General features: G+C 41.2%; 1 protein-coding gene across 3 annotated transcripts in view; it reads left to right on the forward strand.

Moving 5' to 3' along the window:
* LOC126174929 (cationic amino acid transporter 4) overlaps window positions 1-20561 on the forward strand; it is a 233549-nt gene that overhangs the window by 163423 nt on the left and 49565 nt on the right. For all 3 annotated transcript variants that reach the window (XM_049921383.1, XM_049921382.1, XM_049921384.1), the window contains 3 exons: window positions 9789-10160; window positions 13883-14214; window positions 19169-19414. In XM_049921383.1, coding sequence (XP_049777340.1) covers window positions 9789-10160; window positions 13883-14214; window positions 19169-19414 — 950 coding nt within the window. The remainder of the gene's footprint in view (window positions 1-9788; window positions 10161-13882; window positions 14215-19168; window positions 19415-20561) is intronic.

The raw sequence follows: 20561 nt of genomic DNA on the forward strand, positions 1-20561 counted from the left end.
CACTTTTCAACCATTTTCGTCATCTAAAGTTATACAAACACCAGCTTCCCAGGTACCCATCCACGCAGGACCAAGGATTTTTACAACATATTATTGCGCCGTATTCCTCGTAACGTCTTGGATACCAGATATCCCTCCTTCCAGTGGCCCACACTGTGGAGTACCATCCTCCAGCCCTTACTCCCTATGAATGTCTTGGCAAAGTGGTATCACATAGTCAACAGGAAATTTGCTACAGAACAGTGACTGCACGACATCGGTTTGTCGAATTCCACTCTTTGTCTCCTTTGCCAGCAACTCAGCATTGTGGCCACCATCTGACCTGTGCCTCTCCACACGACGTCTGTCTATTTATGACCGCCTGCTACATCCAAGTGCCACTACATTCGATCGAACCGCGATTTTTCCTGTAACTTGAGGACTCATATTTTGCCGCCGCCAAATATCGTGCCATTAATTGGATTAAGGGATAGGTGGTCAGTTACCTATTTCGTTAGGGGCCAAAATCTCGCCTCGACTTCTGTATCTATTTACAGACAGGCCATGCAGCGCTTGAGCACATGCCACTTTACCGAGGGATCTTTGTTAGACCTCCACATAGTTCGGGAACGCCGGGAGCGAAGGGCACCTACCTCCACCCGGGCGGTGTCTGAGTTTCAGCCGTCTATGGTCGATTCTTCCCCCGATCTCTGCAGATGGGAAGTCACGCCATAAATGAGCGTAATTTTTTGTGCCCTGTCTTTTGTTTTTATTTTTCCCTAGTAGGTGACGTCTGTTCCACATAATTTCATAATAATAGTAAAAGTTACAAAGTAAATAAATAAATAAGAAGAAAAGCCTTCACTTCTATTGATTCCCATGTCCCCCACTTTCCTACGCTCCACAGGCGCGGTGGAGGTGAGAGGGACACTGTGGCCACGCCTCGGAATTCGGCCGCTGCTCACTGACCAATTCCTGTAAAAATAATAATAATAATAATAATAAAGCCAGTTAAGGCAACCTCTTGCGTAAACCAGGAAATCCGGGTTTGAGTCCCGGTCCTGCAAAAATTTTCACTGTCGTCATTCCCTTATACAGCTTTGTGAATACGTTTCATGTCCTTAAATTTTGCTCTGCTCAGCCTCCTTCACGTGGAGCAGATGACTGCATTCTATGCAAAACACACTGCATACACACACAGTAGAGTGCGTGAACCCTGCCACCTCTCAGGCGCATAACCTATACATAAGAATGCCTAGCATCGGTGGCAAATGTGAATAAACATTTTGTCTGTAGTAAAAATTCTTGCCCATGACGTGATCTATCACAGCTTGATGTTTCATGCAGAGATTTTGAACAATATGTACATATTAAATAAATTAATAATAATTAATATGTACATATTAAATAATATGTACATATTAAAAGAATATTTTATTTTCTGTTTCATGTTTCACAATTTTGTACCAAATTTTATTTTATTGTGAATATTTACATTTTCATTCGATTTAGTAATTACAGATAAAATATGTTACCATTCGAGAACTACGCTCATGTTCAGAAAAAAAAACAGAACACCCAGAACGACTAAAGATAGGACGTTCATATTCGCAGGGCATGTACATTAGTATATTCAGCAGAAATAATTAGTATTTCAGTTACCTTCGCTCACCATGTGTCCTGGTGCCTAGCAGGCAGAGGGACCACCATGAGCCCTGAGAATTTGTTCCTCGTGCGACGGTATCGACCCATATAAGGCGGGAATGGCGCCCTGTGGTATAGCCACCCATGCTGCATTCACCTTGTTCCAAAGTTCATCTGAGGTGGTTGGCATTGGGTCACAGGACTGTACCAGTCATTTCACCATATTTTAAACATTTTTGATTGGTGACAAGCCCAGTGATGTAGCGGACCTGGGCAAAAGCCTTACACCTGTGACACCAAGAACGCATATGTACGTGCAGCAACATAGGGTCGTGCATTGGCTTGCTGAAAAATGTCGTCTAGGGTGTTTTACAGGAAGGGTATGGCTACGGGTCGCAGGACGTCATTCACGTAGGCCACACTGATCACAGTGCCGTGTACACATACTAACTGTGATTTGTAGGTGTACCCAACAGCATCCCATACCATAAGGCCTTTAATTGGCGCTGTATGTCTTGTGCGAATGCAGTCACTGTGATGCTGCTCCCCCTGTATGCAGTGAACCAAAATGGAGCCACGATTTTCATACAAACAGAACCTGGATTCGTCCGAAAAGACTATCTGATGCCACTCGTGTCCGCAGTGACGTCATTCTATACACCATTGCCGTCTAACACGTTTCTGCACATTCGTCAAAGGCAAGCGGAGATGTGAGTGATGCGCACGTAACCCACGACATAATAAATGGTGGCGGGCTGTCACCCCTGCTAGTGTACGATGTGTTACACCGTTCCCCTGTTCAGCCAGAGCTGAGGAGGACGCAGATCTGTTCTGCAACGCCATTCGTATGAGATGTCGAGCTTCTCGGCGGGTGGCCTGTGTGGTGCGACCTGACCCATCCCGTCGTTTTCTACGACCTTCCATGAACCATTCTGCACACACCCGTTGCACTGCCGAAAAACTTCGTCCCACACGAGCAGTTAATATCCCAGATGGATGCATCAAATTCTCTCATGCTGATAATGCGCCCTCTTTCAAACTGACTGATTTGACGGTACGGTTCGCGCATATGTCTGCGAGGCATCCCGCACATCTGCTTAAGTCACACTGATCCATTACATCGGTTTATAATGACAACAAGAGCCGCAACCACATTTTACCGGTAGGTGGTGTTACGCCGCGATATCGATGTTGACCTTGAACCCGCGGGCCAACATGGTTCAAATGCTAATCATTTCTGCAGAACATACTAATGTAGGTGTCCTGGGAATATGAACGTCCTGTCTCTAGTCTTTCAAGGTGTTCTGTTTTACTGAACATGAGTGTATGTTTTAATATTTGTCAATTACTTTTTCGATTTGATAATAAATATAGAATTGAAATGAAAGTAAAAAAAGTTGCGCTTATCGAGAATAGAACCTGCACCATCACAAAGAAGACTAGAATATTAGGTACATTCACATGCTGATCTGTTAATACCTCGAATTTTTGTATTTAACAGCCAATGCAGATCTTCAAAAGTACACACTGCTTTAACAAAATGATGCCTGGGCTCTGACCCTCACATTACGTTTTTATAAGGGATATCGAAGATGGCCAATCTGTAAGTTCTCCCTGTTAATACCATTATTTTTTTTACTTTATAAATACAGGGTGTATCCTAGTTAATGACGTAAACGCATATATTTGAAAGTACACAGTCCTAGAAGCAAAAAGTCTCGGTAGACATAGGTACGTAAACGAACTGTTTGCGAGATAATTGCGACATGACTGTATTTAAAATTCATCCCAGTTTGGGGCGGGGAGATTAAAGGGACCAGACTGCTACGGTCATTCCCAGTGTAGAAAAGGTAACAATACTGTGCAACATTAAGAAAAGTTATTAGAGATAATTTGGTAGAAGCGCAGTTGTTTTGAATGAAGACATCAACAGTTACATGGTTGTAGTCATAGTTAAAGGAAGTGTTCAAAACGCCGTCCTTGTACCCGAATGCAAGCGCTTACCCGTCGCCACAAAGAGTTTCGTATCCTTGCAAAAACACGTCCGGATGATTTCAGAATTCTTGACAATCTCTGACAAGTCTCTGCTACAAGTTTTCAACCATGGTAACTGGAGTGGTGTACACTACACCATTAAGATGGCCCGAAACACAGAAATCCGTGGGGTTCAGATCAGGTGTTCTTGGAGACCACAGTGCAGGTCCTCCTCGCCCCTTCCACCTTTGGCCATATCAACGCTTTAGACGTCGTCTCACTACAGCAACAAAATATACCGGTGCTCCACCAGGCATATGCCACATCCTCTGGCGTTGCTCTAACGTAACATCCTCAAGCAATGCTGAACGAGGTTGCCGCAGAAACCGAAGGTAATTCCGTCAAATGGGGTTGTTTGGTAGCATGTACGGCCCAATTAGACGATCACCTACTACCCGTAACCACACATTCAATGAGAAAGGTCACTGGTGTTGAGAATCATGCGTAGCATATGGGTTGGAGCATAGATGACATGAGAATTGTGATAATTAAACACACCATTAAGTGTAAAACCTGCTTCATCTGTAATTAAAATGTTATTGTCAGACGTAGGGTTGCCTGCAGCTTGTTGTCACATGCGCTGACTGAACGTTTGTTTTCCTCACTAAGATACTGAAGATTTAGAGATGGTACAGGTACATAGCACAGTAATGCATTTTTCTGAAGACACTGCTATGGCTCATTACAGGGATTTGTGCGGCAAGTCCGCTTGTCGAGACTCCTGAAGAATGATCGACTGTTCCCAGCTCCACATTTTAAAGCACAGATGTTATTCGTGCATGCCTACCCGCTCCCAAAGCAAGTGCAAAGCTCCCAGTTTCTCGGAAGTACTGCTGCACCCTTATAAAGATTTGATACTCAGGGTGACTTTGGTCAGGGTATGCTTCTTGGTACAAGCATGCAGCCTCCCGTGGATTGCTTACCACATGCGACATACATATCCTGGTACTCCTCATTACTGTAATGCTCCATGTTAGCACAAACATCCCTAGAACACAGCTGACATTCCGCGAACAACTGATGGGAGTGGCACTCTGACTGTATACTGTACTGTCGTATCTGGTCTGTTTACAGCTCTGACATGTCGCATATGTGAACAAATACCACGATAATCAACGAGCGGTGTCTACATAGAACCCCATCAATAGTGTTTAAATGAGAGTTCCGCCATTTGTCTTTATAGATTGTTTATACTGTTGCTCAATGATGATTTCGGCCTTTGGCCACTTTCGCATACCACACTGAAAAGATATCTGTATATAGAATGCTTAAAAATATAATGGACCAGAAAGTAGGTAATATTATGGAAACACAATGTAGGATCAAATATTTTAATTTTTTTTTTTTTTTAGAAATTACTGAAATTATGTTACGTACACTTTAAACATGATCAGACTCCTGGAAACGAAGTCATCGTCGAGATACATTAAACTTGATTATGTTGCAGTATAAAAGTGAGAACATACAAAGTCTCTGGCAGAGATAGGACAAATATGTCTGACATTCACTGAATAACTGTGCCATAAAATGATCACGAAAAACAGTTATTACATGTGAAGGCACCATTATTTGTCGAATTTAGTCATGTAATGGAAGCCAAAGATGAACATCATATGATGTCAATTTATGTGGTGTAATCTATGGCTGAGTCCCTGGTTAGCCGAGAGCACTAACGAGCTGCTTCCTGGCCTTGGATCGAATCCGCCCAGTGGACTAACGACGACGGCCAGAGTGCCAGCCAGCCTGGATGTGGTTTTAGGCGGTTTTCCACATCCCCCTAGGTGAATACCGGGCTGGTCCCCACATCTCGTCTCTATTACACAGCTCGCAGACATTTGAACACTTTCGTACTATTCCATGGATTACACTAGATGCAGACAGTTGGGGTACACTAATTCCGTCCCATGGGGTACGGGATGGCAGCAGGAAGGGCATCCGGCCACCCTTTCCACTAACATTGTCACATCCAATTAACCATGCCGACCCTGCCTAACTGTGGAAAAAGGCACAAGCGAAAGAAAGAAAGAAAGAAAGAAAGAATCTATGGCTGAATCCATTGAAGACCAGAGTTACATAAATTGGACAAGGTTCATAGGCCTATATCTTTGCATGGTCGTTCTAAAGTTGTGAATACATAATGTAAACAATTGTGGTTGTACTAAAAAATGCAACAATGGTAGGAAGGGACTGTTATATGTCATACACTATACTCAATATGAAATGCACTATGAAGATACATAATTAGTCTGATCATGCTTAATGTGTAAGTAACACAATTTCAATATTTTTTTAAATTCCAAAAAAATTTAAAGAATTTTGATTCTGCATTATATTGGCATAATGTTGCCACTTTCTGATCTATTGCATTTTTCATGCATTTAGTATACATATATCTTTTCATTGTGCCACTTTAAGGGGGGGGGGGAGGACGTCAAAAATTAAAAAGAAAATCGATTTTTCAAAAATATGCCTATTTTGTAGCGCACATCTTCCTGAATAGTTTGGTGTATAAAACATATATGTTTGAGAGATTATAAGGGACGTTATTTGCTCTTAAGTGTACTGTAATGCAGCGCCACACTCCTTTGGACAGTATTCTTCTGTCATACGTAAGTGTATTTCGCTCTGTAGAATTCGAATGTTTATATTTGTACCAGAGATTGTCATCAAACTTATATTCTGGGACCTTGCAAATGAAGAAATGCCTTCATGGTGGTACCCAAAACCCAAATAAAAGTTTTAACAAATGTGTATGGGAAAGATTGCCAAAAACTATTTTTGTGCGAAGGAGTGCACTTGCTGTTGGTGTTTATGATTCAATTTCATGTTTTAATGATGGTGTGCAAAGCAGGAAATATGTTTTAGAGAAAATGGGAATTAGGTCCAGCGTGAACTGCATCAAAGCTTTGTATGCGATAGACAGAGAGCGTGTAGTGAAAACAGATAAATCATTTTTGGAGGTGATAAAATCAAGAGGCGTGGATCATAGGGATGTGAAAAGGAAGGAAACTGATTTAGAATATGAAAAAGAACCTGGTTATGGTGCTGGACAGTTCTCAAAGAATGCCAAATACAAGCAGAAACTTTAATGGACGTTTTCCGGAAAACACAAATTTCTATACTTAGATACGTGTAACATTCAAAATATTTAACTTATTACTTTCAAACTTGGTATACTTACTAAACAAAAACTCTTTAATGCAAAACTCTAGAATTTTCCAAATCTATTAAAAACTGCGGTAAAAATGTAGATAATTAACTGTAGAATTTGAGTTTTTTCTAAACATGAGGTTTAAAAAGTAACTAGATCATTCATTTAACCATTAATTAAATACATTCTACAGTTTCATACGCCTGTAAGTATGGTTTGTATGCAGTGCAAAATTTCTTTGAAGAATCTCTCTTACTTACGAAGAAAAGTGTACCTACAGCAACAAATGCAGCCAGTGGTAAGTGAAAAAATGATGAAATTTCACATTCCATAGATCATGAGTACGACACTTCGTAATGATGTGGAACGTGTCAGGTTAATAAAAGGTGTCTATACAAGATATTACATTAGACAAAATATTACATGACACTCAATGTTGTTGTTGTGGTCTTCAGTCCTGAGACTGGTTTGATGCAGCTCTCCATGCTACTCTATCCTGTGCAAGCTTCTTCATCTCCCAGTACCTACTGAAACCTACATCCTTCTGAATCTGTTTAGTGTATTCATCTCTTGGTCTCCCTCTACGATTTTTACCCTTCACGCTGCCCTCCAATGCTATATTTGTGGTCCCTTGATGCCTCAAAACATGTCTCATCAACCGGTCCCTTCGTTTTGTCAAGTTGTGCCACAAACTCCTCTTCTCCCCAATTCTATTCAATACCTCCTCATTAGTTGTGTGATCTACCCATCTAATCTTCAGCATTCTTCTGTAGCACCACATTTCGAAAGCTTCTATTCTCTTCTTGTCCAAACTATTTATCGTCCATGTTTCACTTCCATACATGGCTACACTCCATACAAATACTTTCAGAAACGACTTCCTGACACTTAAATCTATACTCAATGTTAACAAATTTCTCTTCTTCAGAAACAATTTCCTTGCCATTGCCAGTCTACATTTTATATCCTCCTATATTTAAATTTATCAACAATTTTGATTTCCTGTTCTCCTATTGTAATTTTGTTTGCAAGTGGTGGATCAGTTAGCATAATCTCCGTTTTTTCAAATGATATTCTAAGGCCTACTTTCTCTGCTATTTCTTGTAGTGATTTCACTTGTTGCCTGGCTTCTTGAACGGTGTTGCCTAGGAGAGCAAGATCATCAGCGAATCCCAAGCAGTTTAAGCTAATATCATCTTTTGCATTCCAATTCTTATCCTCTTTGGATTGTCCTTGTACCATTCTCTCATTATGTCTTTTAAATAACCTTGCATTATGTATTCCAGTGCACAGTTGAACAGTAATGGTGATAGGCAGTCACTTTGTCTTAAGCCTGTTTTTATGAGGAATGGTTCCGAAATTTCTCCTCTAAACTTCACTTTTGATTTGGTGTTGGTTTGAGTGAGTTGTATTATTTTAATTAGTTTTGGATGGAGTCCTAGATTTCTTAAAATTTTTAGTATTGAAGGTCTGTGGAGACAGTCATATGCTGACTTACATTTGCCGAGATTTTCTTGCTTCAACCATCGTGTACTTTCAGCTGCATGCGTTTACATCTTTAATTATGATACACCCTGTATATTTTATTAGAATCGTTTGGGTGAAGAGCACTAGTAAGGCTGCCGCCAGCCTGTTCCTCCACCCCTCCCTAGTCCCCCCTCTCCTTTATGGGGGGGGGGGGGATGGGGGAAGGAGCATAGAGTAAATATCTCTGGAGTGAGCATTCACATGCGCAGAACAGATTTTCTGTTGTCAACATACATTGCCGGCGTGGTCACGTGTTCTCGGGACGTCGTGTGTTTGTCCGTATAGCGCCCTGTATATTTAGAATGTCACTACATCCCTAGTACAGACAGATTCTTTTCGAACGTGTCGTGGATTATTTATATATGTTGCGCAGACATTTTAACAGTATCCATTTGATACCGGGAATAAAGCAGCTGCGTAACTTTTAAGGGCAAGTGATATTACATCCTGCTTCTTTGCTATGGGTGTCACAGTTCAGATGCACTCGATTTTTGGTAGTTTTCGGTATGATACGGCACTTTATAGTATTACAGAACCTGACGTACATTTTTGCAGTGATAGTCTTGCAAAATGACTTGACAGTACGCTAGTACTTTTGCAAGTGTCCGAAAAACACCGAATTTGCCACACATTAGCGATTATATCCCTGCTAATTCGTCCTTTTTTCTGCTATTTCTGGGTATTTATTTTCTCGTTTTTGCGACCTAAAGCACAATTTTTCTTACTGGTGACACTTTGAAGTATTTATTTAACGCATTTTACGTACTTGCTCCCAGTTTATTAAATAAATAGTAGAATGCGTAATCTATATACATAATCGACAAGTCACTGATAAATGCATGGAGGATAATATTTGCTGAAACAACTAACCATTCCCTTTCCTGTTCCACTAGCAAATTTACGCGAGGAAACGATTGTTTGTAAGCTTTTGTACGAGCCGCAATATCTATCATATAGTCATAAAATCGTAGAAAAATAGGTCTACAGAATCAAGCATTAATTATAATGCGTCTCGAAATTTTTAAACATATACAGTGTCTCTTAATTATATGATAACTATAATTAGAGCTACATGATACGCCCTGTATATTTTATTAGAATCGTCTGGGTGAAGAGCACCAGTAAGTTACTATCCCTCCTTTCACATATTTTTCTTTGCATCCGTAGCTAAAACAGTAATTCACCCTCGCTATTACACTATCAATCTACGGTGAAACACAACAAAAACTCTTGATATTATAAACTTCAAACGCTGCAGAAAGCACACACGCACAGCGAAGTCCCGAAAACACGTGACAATCCTGGTTTAATGTTGGCAACATGCGCAGAACGCAGTGCTCACTGCAGAGATATTTCCTCTATGGGAAGGAGCCTGTTAGCGTTCTGCGTTTCCCTCCTGGCCGCTGCTGCCGCTCCGCCGCGTGACGTGTTCTGAGTGTGCGTGTGCGAGCAGGGGCGGCGTCGGTGGCCCGCGCCTGGTCGGGCTACGTGGACTCGCTGTCGGGGCGCGCCATCAGCAACGCCACGCTGGCGCTGACGGGCGGCATGCACGAGCCGCTGCTCGCGCCCTACCCGGACTTCCTGGCCGCCGCCGTCTGCGTCGCGTTCGCCGCGCTGCTCGCCGCCGGCGTTAAGGGCTCGGCGCTCGTCAACAGCCTGCTCACCGTCGTCAACCTGGCCGTCATGGCCGTCATCGTCGTCGTCGGCTTCTGGTACGCCCGCTTCGAGAACTGGGTAATGGGCGGCTTCCTGCCCTACGGCCTGGCTGGCGTCACCACAGGCGCCGCTACGCTCTTCTACGCGTTCGTCGGATTCGACAGCATCGGTAAGCCGTGATGCAGCAACCGGCTATGCAGCTGCACAGTTGAAAATTAGGACAGAGATTGGGAGCTTAGAAGTCCCCCGTTTTGCATGGAAAATTTCTCAGTATATGAGGTGTGTTCAGTAAGTAATGTAGAACATTTTTTTCTGAAAGTCTTTTGGTTTTACACCGTATTATTTCCCACTCTTTTGGCTACAAAAACCATATTTTTCGTCATAATCTCCGCTCAATGCGACAGCCTATCGCCATCTTACATGAAGTAAGAGTGATTTCAGGTGTGCCGCAGGGGAGTGCCGTAGGACCGTTGCTATTCACAATATACATAAATGACCTTGTGGATGACATCAAAAGTTCACTGAGGCTTTTTGCGGATGATGCTGAGGTATATTGAGAGGTTGTAACAATGGAAAATTGTACTGAAATGCAGGAGGATCTGCAGCGAATTGACAAATGGTGCAGGGAATGGCAACTGGAAGCAGTTAATACCATAAATTATCTGTATGCTTCATAACTGTGAAGAAAGTCTAGAAACATAGGCAAAAAATTATTAACGATGACAATGACAATGCCGGCCGTGTTGGTCTAGCGGTTCTGGCGCTGCAGTCCGGAACCGCGGGACTGCTACGGTCGCAGGTTCGAATCCTGCCTTGGGCATGGGTGTGTGTGATGTCCTTAGGTTAGTTAGGTTTAAGTAGTTCTAAGTTCCAGGGGACTTATGACCTAAGATGTTGAGTCCCATAGTACTCAGAGCCATTTGACCATTTTTTGACAATGACAATAAATCTTAAGATGCAATGAAACTTGAAAATATTGATCCTGAAGATATAATTAAATTCAAGCAATGGATTCAAACTATCTGGTATGCACTCGAAGCAGTGAAAGAATTAATTGAAGACCCACTAATAAAATTTTTGGCTTTTTGGTACCGTTAGGACACTGCTAAGCATCATCAAAGTAGGAATTTGCAATTGATGAAGATCTCAAAATGCATTAGATAGTTATACTGATGATACTGAAGGATTAGAAAGTGTCAGCTACTGCATAATTATAATCAGTGATTGATTATATGATAGAGCTGCAGAGCATGTCTTTGGTTGAATACTAATCCTTCCCAGAAATTACACAGATTCACTATCTTAGTGATGGTTTTGTGGCGGAACAGAAAAATATTAAGAACTTTCTATATCTTAGCCACCACCAAAGGGTACCCAGGCATTGTGATTAACAATAGCACAGTCACCATGGATAAATTACAGGATTCAAATCTTTTTTTTTTTCTTATTTTTGCAAAACACAAGAGGACTTTTGCAGGTTAACAAATGACATCAAAATGAAAGTAAGCATTTCTGAAGTAGATTTTAATGCAACATTTTCACAACTGTTAAAGATTACAAAACCAGAAGAAAAATGTAGTGAATTTAAAGTTTTTGTATCTTTAGACACACAACTTAGTGAATACATTTGTAGGAAAGTTCATTAAGTCATTAATTTTCTGACAGACAGACAGACAGCCAAAGGTCTGACAAATGAACAGTTTACCACGCTTTTGCTTTTTTTTTTACTACTTATTCCTTGTTAAAATAGGGGACAAATTTGTCATAATAAAGATTGCATATGCTATGTGGCCTGTACAAAATGTTGTGCCAGCATAAAAGTTGAAGAATCTTCTCTGTCAGATCAGAAACAACGGCTTGCAAACTTCAGGGTTTCTTTCCTATACATTTCAAACTCTGAAGAAACATCAAGTCACATTGTTTGTTGTTGTTGTTGTGGTCTTCAGTCCTGAGACTGGTTTGATGCAGCTCTCCATGCTACTCTATCCTGTGCAAGCGTCTTCATCTCCCAGTACCTACTGCAACCTACATCCTTCTGAATCTGCTTAGTGTATTCATCTCTTGATCTCCCTCTACGATTTTTACCCTCCACGCTGCCCTCCAATACTAAATTGGTGATCCCTTGATGCCTCAGAACATGTCCTACCAACTGATCCCTTCTTCTAGTCAAGTTGTGCCACAACTTTCTCTTCTCTTCAATTCTGTTCAATACCTCCTCATTAGTTATGTGATCTACCCATCTAATCTTCAGCATTCTTCTGTAGCACCACATTTTGAAAGCTTCTATTCTCTTCTTGTCCAAACTATTTATCGTCCGTGTTTCACTTCCATACATGGCTACACTCCATACAAATACTTTCAGAATCGACTTCCTGACACTGTCTCAGTATTATTATTATTATCATAATTTTTTTTATTTTTTTTTTTTTTGTGTTTGGGAAATTATCCACTTACTATATCCAAAAATTCATCTAATGAATAGAAGGAGTTGCCATTAAGAAATTCTTTTAATTTCCTTTGAAATGCTGTATGGCTATCTGTCAGACTTTTGATGCTATTAGGTAAGTGACCAAAGACTTTTGTGGCAGCATAATTTACCCCCTTCTGAACCAAAGTTAGATTTAACCTTGAGCAGTGAAGATCATCCTATGTCCTAGTGTTGTAGCCATGTACACCGCTATTACTTTTGAATTTGTTCAGATTGTTAATAACGAATTTCATAAGTGAATATATATATATTGTGAGGCTACAGTGAAGATTTCTAGCTCTTTAAGTAAGTGTCTGCAGGATGATCTTGGATGAGCTCCAGCAATTATTCTGATTACATGCTTTTGTGCAATGAACACTCTTTTACTCAGTGATGAGTTACCCCAGAATATGATGCCATACGAAAGCAGAGAATGAAAATAGGCGTGGTAAGCTAATTTACTCAGATGTCTATTGCCAAAATTTCCAATGACCCTAATAGCGGATGGAAGTCAGAAGGCGTGAGATCCGGGCTGTAGGGCATTTACCAGCATGATGTATGGCTTATGAGCAGCCGCTCGACCATGAAACCCACGTTTTCTCATCTCCTGGCTAACTGTAATAGTACTTGCAGTGGATCCAGATGCAATTTGGAATTCCTGTGTGATCATCTGAATAGATGTCTGCCTATTACACATTACAACCCTCTTCAACTGTCGGTGGTCTCAATCAGTCAACAGACAAGGTCGGTCTGTGCGCTTTTGTGCTGTACACGTCCTACCGTATCGGAAACAGTAGAGCTAAGGATGTGTAGGGGGTGAAAGTTGTGGTATCAACAATGCAATGGCATAGTTTCAAAGGTTGGCACTACCACAAGGCACCGACGACAGCGCCCTCTAGCTGGTGCTGTGCAGCTCTACGAGCATCCCTACATATTCTGCCCATTTCATCAGGTGCAGCCAGCCAGCACACTTTGCTTCAGCTTCGCACCTCATTCCAAGTTATGTATTCTTATTGCTTGAGTAAAGGGGATTTCAATTCATACAGCAGTACCGACGTGTTGTACCTTTTCCTGTTCCTGTTCCTTACCCACGCGCTGCCTCCCAGGCGGGATAAAAAAAAAATCTCGCTTACAGACGTATGACACAAGTGATCCCCATCACCTGACCATGTTAGAAGTCCGTGAGTTCCGCAGAGTGCCCCATTCTGCTCTCTCACGATGTCTAATGACTACTGAGGTCGCTTATATGGAGCACCTGGCAGTAGGTGGTAACACAATGCACCTGATGTGAAAAACATATGTTTTAGGGGTATCTGGATACTTTTGATCACACGGTGTAGGTTCTGCTGGAGCTCAGATTGTGACTGTGCAGATGGTGCTCAACAAGCTTCAGGAATGGTAATACGTTACAACTGTGCCCGCAGCAACATCGGGCGAGGAGGCGATGGACCCGAGCGTGTCGATCCCGAAGGCGACGATCGTGTCGATGTCGGTGGTGACGCTGAGCTACGTGCTGGTGAGCGCGGCGCTGACCATGATGCAGCCCTTCTCGAGCATCGTGCCGGACGCGGCGCTGCCCGAGGCATTCGCGAGCCTGGGCCTGCCCTGGGTTCGCTGGGCTGTGGCCCTGGGCGCGCTGTCCGGCATGACCACAACGCTGTTCGGCTCACTGTTCGCGCTGCCGCGCTGCATGTACGCCATGGCCGCTGACGGGCTGCTCTTCTCCTGCCTCGGTCGCATCAACCAACGGACGCAGGTGAGTGCCGTCTATCATACTCACTGCAGCATCACTTTCTCCTCACTCCTAGCTGTACAAAACTAGCTGACGGTGACCCGTGGGCATCTGCAGATATTTTCCCAAGAGGAGCAAGATTCTAAAATTGCGATCTTTCTTACAAAGCTGATTCGCTGAGTTTGACGAGGTATCATGCCCTAAGAACGAAATTTGACAGGAAGCACACCAAACTTATTGCATGTGAAACTACAGATTGGCGTCCAGTCAGTGTTCTTAGGATAGACTGCTCTGATGCCTCATTAATACTAATTAAAGTGAAGAGACAAATTAACTTTAAAAAAAAGAAGGCGGTGCAGCTTTAATGCCCTTTAATAATACTTTCTTTACTAATAGTAGAGAGGACATAAAATGTAGACTGGCAAAGGCAAGGAAAGCGTTTCTAAAGAAGAGAAATTTGTTAACATTGAGTATAGATTTAAGTGTCAGGAAGTCGTTTCTGAAAGTATTTGTATGGAGTGTAGCCATGTATGGAAGTGAAACATGGACGATAAATAGTTTGGACAAGAAGAGAATAGAAGCTTTCGAAATGTGGTGCTACAGAAGAATGCTGAAGATTAGATGGGTAGATCATATAACTAATGAGGAGGTATTGAACAGGATTGGGGAGAAGTTTGTGGCACAACTTGACTAGAAGAAGGGATCAGTTGGCAGGACATGTTCTGAGGCATCAAGGGATCACCAATTTAGTATTGGAGGGCAGCGTTGAGGGTGAAAATCTTAGAGGGAGACCAAGAGATGAATACACTAAGCAGATTCAGAGGGATGTAGGTTGCGGTAGGTACAGGGAGATGAAGAAGCTTGCACAGGATAGAGTAGCATGGAGAGCTGCATCAAACCAGTCTCAGGACTGAAGATCACAACAACAACTAATAGGACTTTACATCTGACCTTGTTTATGGATTTATTGCTTTATTTCATGCCTTCTACTTTTAGCGGTGGGTAAAACTGGATGATGTCCATACACAGAGGTGACCGAAGTCAGGGGACAGCGATACGCAAGTATACAGATGGCAGTGATACGGCATACACATGGTACGAGGGTAATCCCAAAAGTAAGGTCTCCTATTTTTTTATAGGTATGTGTTGTTGTTGTTGTTGTTGTGGTCTTCAGTCCTGAGACTGGTCTGATGCAGCTCTCCATGCTACTCAATCCTGTGCAAGCTTCTTCATCTCCCAGTACCTACTGAAACCTACATCCTTCTGAATCTGTTTAGTGTATTCATCTCTTGGTCTCCCTCTACGATTTTTACCCTCCATGCTGCCCTCCAGTACTAAACTGGTGATCCCTTGATGCCTCAGAACATGTCCTACCAACTGATCCCTTCTTCTAGTCAAGTTGTGTCACAAACTCCTCTTCTCCCCAATTCTATTCACTACCTCCTCATTAGTTATGTGATCTACCCATCTAATCTTCAGCATTCTTCTGTAGCACCACATTTCGAAAGCTTCTATTCTCTTCTTGTCCAAACTATTTATCGTCAATGTTTCACTTCCATACATGGCTACACTCCATACAAATACCTTCAGAAATGACTTCCTGACACTTAAATCTATATTCGATATTAACAAATTTCTCTTCTTTAGAAACGCTTTCCTTGCCATTGCCAGTCTACATTTTCTATCCTCTCTACTTCGACCATCATCAGTTATTTTGCTCCCCAAATAGCAAAACTCCTTTACTACTTTAAGTGTCTCATTTCCTAATCTAATTCCCTCAGCATCACCCGACTTAATTGGACTACATTCCATTATCCTCCTTTTGCTTTTGTTGATGTTCATCTTATACCCTCCTTTCAAGACACTGTCCATTCCATTCAACTGCTCTTTCAAGTCCTTAGCTGTCTCTGACAGAATTACAATGTCATCAGCGAACCTCAAAGTTTTTATTTCTTCTCCATGGATTTTAATACCTACTCTGAACATTTCTTTTGTTTCCTTTCCTGCTTGCTCAATATACAGATTGAATAACATCGGGGATAGGCTGCAGCCCTGTCTCACTCCCTTACCAACCACTGCTTCCCTTTCATGCCCCTCGATTCTTATAACTGCCATCTGCTTTCTGTACAAATTGTAAATAGCCTTTCGCTCCCTGTATTTTACCCCTGCCACCTACAGAATTTGGAAGAGAGTATTCCAGTCAACATTGGCAAAAGCTTTCTCTAAGTCTACAAATGCTAGAAACATAGGTTTGCCTTTCCTTAATCTAGCTTCTAAGATAAATCGTAGGGTCAGTATTGCCTCACGTGTTCCAATATTTCTACAGAATCCAAACTGACCTGTTTATTTCTACAATGGTTTACATAAGTTTACAGCTTGAACATTGAACATTTCTGTTGATGCATTTTTGTAGACGTTGTGGCAGTTTTTGTATGCCCATGTCATACCAGCTCGCCACCATGCTGTTCAGAAAGTTATGAACCTCTTCTCTCACCTCATCGTTGGAGCTGAATTGTTTCCGGCCAAACGTTCTTTTAACCTAGGGAACAGGTGACAGTCACTGGGCGCCAAGTCAGGACTATAGGGTGGGTGGGTGATTATGTTCCACTGAAACTGTTGCAGGAGAGCAACGGTTTGCCGAGCGATGTGTGAGCAAAGGGTACAGTTATCTATAATGAAGTACTATCTGAAAGAAGCTGCATAAATATTCAGTCATATCTTGATAAGATATCAACATGGTGCAGAGATTGGGAACTTGCTCCAAATGTTCAGAAATGAAAAAAAAATTGCACTACACAAAACAAAACAAAACCTTAGTATCCTCAGACTATAATATCATCGAGCCACTGTTGGAATTGCCCAATTCATGCAAATATCTGGGTGTAACACTTTGTAGGGATATAAAATGGAATGCTCACATCGTTTCAGTCTTGGGTAAAGCAGGTGGTAGATGTCAGCTTATTGGTAGAATACTGGGGGCATGGAATCTGTCCACAAAAGAGGTTGCTGACAGATCACTCATGTGATCCATCCTAGAACATTGCTCAAGTGTGTGGGACCTGTACCAGATAGGACTAACAGGGGATATTGAACATTTACAGAGATGGGCAGCACAAATGGTCACAGGTCAGTTTAATCTGTTGGAGAGTGTCACAGAGATACTGAAGGAACTGAACTGTTAGACTCTTGAAGACAGGTATAAACTATCCTGAGAAAGTCTATTAACAAAATTTCAAGAACTGGCTTTTAATGATTTCTCTAGGGATATACTACAACCCCCTATGTATTACTTACACAGGGATCTGGAGAATAAGATTGGAATAATTGCTGCACGCACAGAGCCATTCAAATAATCATTCTCCCCGCACTCCATACGCGTATGGAACAGGAAGAAACCCTTATAACTGGTACAATGGGACATGCCCTCTGCCGTGCATCTCATGGTTGTTTCCAGAATATAGATGTAGATGGAGAACAGCATTAAGTAGTACAGAAACAGTTTTCTACTATTACAGTATATAGATTAAATGTCTATGATTTGCTTGTCTTTTGTTAAAGTATACCTTGACTTTTACCACATCTCTGATAGTTCTCCTTCCTGGTGGCATCTGCAAAATAAAGTGAATGAATGAATTTGATATAAAGTTTTTGTCTTCTTACTTTCAATACATGAGAGCAAATGCTGGTCACAGTTGTGGCCCATAGTCATAGGTGTGCCTCATAGCCCTAATAAGATCACCAGACAAAAAAATTAGTCACCCATAGAGACATCATTTAATAACATTTAGTTCTGCCCCTGGACTTGCTAACCACCTTCATTTGTCTAGGAATTGAGTCCACAAGATTGTGCAGGTACATCACATACAGATCAAGCCACTCAGGATTTGGTTCCATAATTCGATCAAATTGTGGAGGTGCTGATTTCAAAATTTTACCTGCTGTTCCAACATGTCCCACAGATTTTCTATGAGATTCAAGTCATATCATTTTGCAGACCAGTCAAGATGTAATAGAGTGGAGAAGTGTTCAGAAAATTAGTCGCATATTCTTTTACCCCAGTGAACTTCCCCATTATCATCTTTATGAACCTGTGTCAGCTATGGCTTCATGTGAGATGACTGGCTTGAAATGTTCATTGCATGCAGTTCCTGTCACAATGTTCTCTTGCTGATAGGTTGAAAGGGACTTTCATTCACTGCCTGCAGCAATTCCTGTCAGGTTTGGAAGCAATTGTGATTCACCAGCTGTGAACTGCTTCCCCAATCCCTCTCAGTCATGATCTTTTCCCAATCACAATTCTGACATTGTGTTTTGGTGCCACATGTGTTACACGACTGCTTATAGACATGCTGAACAGTCCATCATGAAACACAAGCAAAATCAGCAACTTCATGGCCACAAGTACATCCAAACACCATTGATCCTTTCTGCCACTCTGTCACTCAGTCATTTACCTGTGTTTATGTACAATGTCCACTTGAAACATGAATATCTGACTGATAGCTACCACCTTATGCTCCCATAAGGACAGTGCATGTGCAGTTGAGCCTGTGACTTGACTGCTGCGCTATCTGTAAAAATGAACATTTAACGACCTGCCCATTTGTTCTCAACTGTGACCACCTTCAAACTGTCAATGGCTCTGCATCACAGTTTGGCCAGTAAACAATAAGTCAACATGATTTGACCAACATGGCTAGTCCAGTTCTTTCCCCTCACTTACACAGTATTAACACCTGTTCTCAAACATGTACTGTCTACTATGAATAGGTGACATGATGAGTTGTAACACCATTGGGTTGTATGCTATGACATAATTATAAACTACACTAATGGTGGTAACAATACATGCAATGTTAACATTAATTCATTTGTTTTATGCCTATTTATTTCTGTTGTTATGATTTTCTTTAATTTATGCTAGCCAGCAAGAGATTATAGTTACACAAAAAAAAAAAAACAATTCTCTCTGTTTCAGGTTCCCATAATTAATTTAGCCATATCAGGTATATGCACTGGACTCATTGCTGCATTATTCGACTTAAAGAAACTTGTTGAATTCATGTCCATTGGTACACTGCTGGCCTACACCATTGTGAGTGCATCAGTAATTGTTCTTCGCTATCGACCACCCACTCCTGAGGAAACTGCTGTCTTGGGGCTAGAAATACCATCAGATGACAGCTCACAATCCAGTTTTGATCTGAGCTGGCCACAAGCTGAGGTAAAACCTACAGTCACAGGATACATTGATAATTTATGGAAGCTGTCTTGTACTTATTAGCATAGTAAATTTAATTTAGATATAAGTTGCAGATAAGAACTTTCCCAGACCATGACTCAAAACCACATCACTGCCTTTTATGCAAACTGTTCATTCAGTTTAGCCAATTGCAAGAGATAGTTATAGACAGAATATTTGAGATGGCTTGTGAAGCAAACTCAAGTGGGTCGACTGAAGAGCACCATCCCTAAAAATAATAATCTGTGTTTGAGCGTAAATCTGGAATTAAAATTTAATCTACCACAAAGTTCGGTCCATATCATGATTTAGATTTTGCTACACAGCATATGATAAAGAATAAGTTCTATCTTTACTACATTGTTGTCAACTTGTAACAGTTCTATGATTACCACATTGCTATAGTTAACTTCTAATAGAATTGTAATTGTAATTTTGTTTATCCTGTAGGTCATACAATGTGTGCAGGGAAGCACATGATGATACAGGATAAGTCAAAAATGGAGACACATGGATAAAATGATTTTGACAGTGGTTTTATAATGATACAAATGTTCATATAATACATGTGTGCCAAGAAACAGAAAGGGTATAGGTGGATATGTTGTGAAAATTCAGAATTGCACACTATTTCTAAATAAGTTCAATTTATTAAGGGAAAGAAACATATAAGTAAATAACATGGAAATTCAAAAGGACCATATACATTTAAAAATCCATTACTAAAGTAAAACAGTAAAGGTGACACACTTCTGTACTAAGGTGTTCAGTTTTACACACAAGGTACAGAACATGGACAGAACAAATTTTTATGTTTCAGGATATTCATCTATACTATGACAACACTTCAGCAATAGATACTTATGGACAGCAGTTTTAAATTTTGAATTGTCTTTTATTGTTTTAATGTTATTAGGTAGCTTACTATACAGTCTGTTTCCTGTTTGCAATGCTCCATTCTGTTGAGTATTGTGTATGCATGTTGAACATGTGTATCCTATTTTCTCCATGTGTTATACAGATGGATACTCCGGTTAGTCAATACAAGCCTGTTGCTAGTTTCTAGGACTTTCCTAACAAGAGAACCTCCCCATCACACCCCCCTCAGATTTAGTTATAATTTGGCACA

This window comes from Schistocerca cancellata, chromosome 3 (assembly GCF_023864275.1).
Source record: "Schistocerca cancellata isolate TAMUIC-IGC-003103 chromosome 3, iqSchCanc2.1, whole genome shotgun sequence".
In the NCBI taxonomy this organism is placed as follows: domain Eukaryota; kingdom Metazoa; phylum Arthropoda; class Insecta; order Orthoptera; family Acrididae; genus Schistocerca; species Schistocerca cancellata.